Raw genomic sequence first — 5,921 nt, 5'->3', positions numbered from 1 at the left:
ATTATCCCAAAAGTGTGTTAATTTTTTAATGTAATATTATTTATTTATTTTCCATTAATATCTATAATAAGTTTACCGGAATTTGTTGGTTTGACAGATGAAGTTTTGTCTTCTCTACTTTGTGAATAGTTTTGGCGTAATTTCGTTAATTCCAAATTAGCTTGCCATTACATTGTAAGGATTAACTTGAGCAAAAGTAATGAACAAGAAAACTCAGACAATTGACTGAATAACGTGAGTGTTTCATTGATAACAGCTACAGGCTTATACAGCCATAAAAAAACTGAAAAGAGAGAAAACAGCTCACTATGTTTCGTGGTCAAGTAACAACTACGAGAAAGAATAAAAACAAACAATCCTTTTAATAGGACTCTTTTTATTAACATTTCTAAAACTCCCTAAACGCAACAACCACTTCCAACAATTTGATAGTTTTCCAACTCTTTAGCATTGTCAAAAAGATAATGAGATAAGCGTACTAAAAATTGAAAACCATTAGGCGTTTCTCGTGCATTATTTAATTTTCTAAAATATAGAAATAGTGTTCACAAAAAAAAAAAAAAGTAAAAGTTTGCCAGAACCAGAGGTATACGAAACATATAGCTAAAAAATTGATAGTATTATTAAAGTCTTGAAATGAACAAAACAGATCAATTCTGAGTTGGTATACTCTGTTCATAACTAAAGAAATTGCTAGGATCAACCCTTGTTTTCACAATCAGTAATCTTTCTACATTTTCCTTAAATAACTTGCTTGCATATTTGAGAGAGTCGACCAAGTTATTTGAAGTGCTTGGATTTTTAGCACCAATATCAATATCTCTATAATTGAGAAACGCTTCCCTTGGAAAGCTTGAAACATAAGGGGTCATGAACTCATAAAACGATCTTGAATAGTTCAAGTAACGATTATTGGCCTCAGCACCATCTTCAGTCCAAAACACAGAGTACTGAATGAGGAACAAGTTCCCTGCCCTGTGAGGAAAAGGGGTTGCTTTTGGAGATATCTCAGCCATTCTCCCTCCATAAGGGTTCCATTGCATCCAAATGTTGTTGTATTTAATCATCAAATCCCAAATGGACTTTAGAGCCTCCTTTGGGATGGGTTTTTTCACATAATCTGACTTGCCCTTCGTGTAGATTGAAGGCGGCTCCTGATTTGTTGGTAGCAAGGCTTCAATAGGAGTCCCAATTGGGAGATCATACCAAAAAAGAGTGGAATTGATCCAAGGCATTTCTGTGCAATCACTTTGCTTCAAACCCAATTCAGGGAATGACTCATTCACCAAACGAAGAAGCCTTTCAATTGGGCCCAAAAACTGGCCTATGAAAGAGACTATTACTGTTCCATTGACCACATCAGGCTGGACCCTTATGAAAAGATCTTTGTCCAAATTTGGTGCCACAAGTTGCCATTGGTATGCAACATCTGTTGCATCTTCTTTTATGGATTTTTTCACTCTAAACACAGTCACTTGTGGAGGCACAGGGACCAATTTTATCTTCCATGCAACAATGACACCAAAACTGGCCCCACCACCTCCTCTTATAGCCCAAAAAAGATCCTCCCCCATTAACTTTCTATCCAGGAGAATACCATTGGCGTCGACCAATATGGCATCAATGATGTTATCCACAGAAAGACCATATTTTCTCATCAAATTCCCATAACCACCCCCTGAGAAGTGGCCACCAGTTCCCAAAGAAGAACACACCCCTGCTGGGAAAGCAAGCACATTGCTTTTGTTTGCTATTTGGTAATAAAGTTCACCAAGTGTTGCACCAGCCTGAACCCATGCCGTGCCACTTTCCATGTCCAAATCAATCTTATGAAGAGGAAACATGTCAAGTACGACATAACTCACGTCTGAGACATATGAAAGGCCTTCATAGTCATGGCCACCACTTCGGATTCTGACTTGAATGCCGTTTGATTTGGCACATTTAACCGTGGCATGCACGTGATTCTCAGATCGGGCAGTTATGATGGCTAGAGGCTTCGATGTGGCTTGTGTTTTGAACCTTTTGTTGTGAATGTGTAAGTTCAAGATGGAGTTGAATGATTTGGGGTTTTGTGGGGTGTATATGATTTCTGAGACTGAAAAGTTTGAGTATCGAGAATAATCTGAAAAGCAAGAGATGAATAGTTTGGTTTCTTGGGGATAATTTTGTGAATTTGCCTGCAAAACAGACAGCATGAGTATTAGGGATGCTAGCAAAAAAGAAAAACTCTCCATTGTTCTCATGGTAGATTAGTAGAATACTAGAATGGGATACCAATGTGGCTTCTTGAGTTAGCATTGGTTCAATATATAATGTTGTGCCCCCCAATGTTAGGAGCTCAAAAATTTAATTCTAGCAAAAAATAATTAATATCATTGTGTTTATTAATTAAATAAAACTCTTACCAATCGGATACTTAGCCAGAAAGAAATATAACTTACAGTCTCGATTTACTGAAAAGAGATGTTACAATGAAAAAAAATGAGTAATAAAAATATCATCTATGTTATGTAACATCTCTTTTTTTTTCTATTTCTTTCTTAAATTATAAAGTTTGTTGTATATATTTAAAATTGAGTATCAAAAAATTTAATTTTATTAAGGAATAAAAGTTAAGAGATCAATTATATATATATTAATAAATATTTCAATTTTCCTGTTTAAAATAATGTTTTATGAACTATTTGTCCTAAACAATTAAAAAAATGAATGCATTAAAAATTTAACATAATGTTAAAGTTATCAAAATTAATAAATGTATTGTATGTAATAAATAATAATTAATATAGTGTTGGAATAGTTGATTGTACCACAATTATATATATATATATATATATATATATATATATATATATATATATAAGTTACAGTGGAAACGAGATGTTATAATAAAAAAAAATGAGTAATAAAAATATCATTTATGTTATGTAAGGTCTCTTTTTTTCTATTTCTCTCTTAAATTATAAAGTTTGTTGTATATATTTAAAATTGAGTATCAAAACATTTAATTTTATTAAGGGATAAAAGTTAATACATAAATTAGTGTATATATATATATATATATATATATATATATATATATATATATATATATGTTTCAGTTTTCCTGTTTAAAATAATTTTTTATCAACTATTTGTCCTAAAAAATTAAAAAATGAATGTATATTAAAAATTGAAGATGATATTAAAATTATCAAATTTAATAAATATATTGTATGTAATAAATAATATAATTAATATGGTATTAGAATAGTTGATTGTCCTTCCTTTTTCATTTTTTCTGTTTGCAATAAATTTTTATCAACTAAATCTTCTAAAAAAATTAATGTGTCAAAATAGATTTTACATTTATTAAATTTAATAGGTTTAAATATAATTTTTGTTCCTGTAATTTAGTATTTTTATTTTTATTCATGCGGAAAAAATATTTTAGTCATTGTAAAATATGATTATTTTAGATAATATTTTTTTATTATTTAAAGTATTTTTTTTTAATTTTTAAATCTTTGTCTAAAATAATTTAAAGAGGTAAAATAAAATAAATACATCTAAAGTGATTTTTTATAGGAACAAAAATGAAAAAATGATAAATTATAGGAGTAAAAAATATATTTAAACCAATTTAATAAAGAATATAATTACTATATCATAAAAATAGTGTAATACCCAACAATTTATTGAACATAATATATATATATATATATATATATATATAATCAATTAAATTTAATATTTATCAAAAAAATTAAATACTGATTTTATTAAATATAATGTATTATCTATAAAAATAATTAAATATAAAGTATTTATTAAATTTCCATTAAATGTAACAATTAACTACAGAAGTCGACCAAAGATTATAATAGTTGAAATAAATTAATCAATTGTTTTCTTTTTAATATATAAATACATAGGGGCCAACAAAGTCTATTTAAAATGTTATATTATCTACAAGTCATGGTATATTAAAAGTCTATTTTAATTAGATAGACACATCTAAGATAGTCTAGCTCCTGTGTGTTATTTTATATTTAGCATTAATTAAAATTCAGGGATTACGGTTGAAGTTCATTAAGAAACGTTATCAAGTTAAACTTAATATTTAATGTCATTTTAAAGATACAATGTAACTTAACAAAATTAATAATTAAGAAACGCTAGCCTTTTTCCCAAATCAATTTTTCTCCCCAATTTCTATTTTCATTACTTTTTTTTCACAGAATATTGACATTAGTGAAGGATAAAAATTATCTTTATAAAAAAAGATAGATACGGGTAGTTTTGGAAAATCTTATCTTTATATATAAAAGGAGTTAGGTGAGGGTAGTTTTAGAAATATTTTTTGTAATAATGAAGGAAAAACAAAAGGTTCTAATTGATTGAAAAGAAAATATTAATCTTGTGTTTGGATGAGGAATTTGAAAATTTCAAGGAATTTAAAATGTCTAAAATTTGAATTGCTTTGATTTTAATTTCTTTCATTTTTTAAAATGTTTTGTTTGGATAAATCAATTTAAATTTTTTTCATTTTAAATTCTTTGTTTGGATAGGACGATTTAATTTCCTTCATATGCAAAATTTTAATTTTATATTTTAAATAGATGAAATTTTAATATTAAACTTTATAGAAAATAAACACAATCTAATTTTGAAATATTAATTAAAAAATATTTTCAATTTTTAATAATTTATAAATATAAAATATTAATAATTTTAACTAGGGTTATTTTGCTTGACTACAACCAGTGATGTTTTTAAACCGACATCAACCAAGACTATTTTTCGGTCGACATCAAATAGGATTTTTTTTTTGTCGAAGTATACCGGAAATATTTGTCAGTTAATGTCAGTCAGGGCTATTTTTTAGCTAACGTTGATTGAGTCTATTTTCAGTCGATGTTGGCTAGATTTTTTTTACTAACGTCGACTAGGGTTTTTTTGGCCGACATCAGTTAGGATCTTTTCGAACGAAATTGACCAAGGCTATTTTGACCAACGCCGGCCTAAAAAATTCTAGCAGACGTTGACAAAAAAATCTATCCAATATCGGCTAAAAAATAGTTTGGTCGATGCCGACCGAAAGAACCTATCCGATGTCGGCCGAAAAACATCATTGGTCAACATTGGCCGAAAAATCCCTAGTCGAAGTTGGCTAAAAAAATAGTCTTGACCAATGTCAAACAAAAAATCCTACCCAACATTGGATGTAAAATAGTCTTGGCTGATGTTGGCTAAAAAATAGCTCTGACTCATGTCGACCGAAAAAAACTCTAGTAGATGTCGACTGTAAGAATCTAGTCGATGTCAACTAAAAATAATCATGTCCGATGTTAGTAAAAAATACCTAGATGGTATTAGCAGAAAAAATCCTAGCTATCAACCAAAAAATCTAGCCAACAATGAAGATTAATTTTTGAAACTCAGGTATTTTGGGGAAAAAAGCAAACAAATGGGAATGTATTAGCAATAATTGTAAATAGTAACTCCTATGTTAAATTATAAGTTCTGATTGAACTAATTAGTGTTCAAGTATAACATATTATCTAAACGCCTAAGAGTTATTATTGGTCCCTTATCAATTGATTGAAACTTGTTTTTTTCAAAAATGATCTTCTCACAATCACATTTTAGTTGTTGTGGAGTATTGCGAACAAAATATAAAATGAAAACATATTTTTGTTTTAGATTTCAAATGTAAAAATGTGTTTGGGTTTTATATTTTATTCATATGCAAACATTTTTCAAGTTGAATATTTGTTTTGGTTTAAAAAAACACAATTAAAATGTGATTTCACATATAAAGTCTGAAATGAAATCTTAATTCTGTTATATTTTTTAAAAGTTTGGGAGAGACGGATAACAATTCTTGTAGGGACCAATATCTAAGTTTCTCTATTCCACCAAATACCATATTTTTT

The 5,921-nt window shown here is 28.4% G+C and overlaps 1 protein-coding gene across 1 annotated transcript; it reads right to left on the bottom strand.

Moving 5' to 3' along the window:
- Window positions 1–587: 587 nt before the first annotated feature.
- Window positions 588–2,268, bottom strand: LOC114424525 (berberine bridge enzyme-like 17). Its single transcript, XM_028391383.1, has one exon. The coding sequence runs from the start codon at window positions 2,244–2,246 to the stop codon at window positions 651–653; it is 1,596 nt and encodes a 531-aa protein (XP_028247184.1). The 5' UTR covers window positions 2,247–2,268; the 3' UTR covers window positions 588–650.
- Window positions 2,269–5,921: the final 3,653 nt, after the last annotated feature.

This window comes from Glycine soja, chromosome 8, assembly GCF_004193775.1.
Source record: "Glycine soja cultivar W05 chromosome 8, ASM419377v2, whole genome shotgun sequence".
NCBI classification, from domain to species: domain Eukaryota; kingdom Viridiplantae; phylum Streptophyta; class Magnoliopsida; order Fabales; family Fabaceae; genus Glycine; species Glycine soja.
Note: the sequence above shows the minus strand (reverse complement) of the source record. Positions and strands in the feature narration are given on the sequence as shown.

Bases quoted from the DNA above. Each gene is read 5' to 3' on its own strand.
- LOC114424525 (XM_028391383.1), bottom strand. From the start codon at position 2,246: ATGAGAACAATGGAGAGTTTTTCTTTTTTGCTAGCATCCCTAATACTC.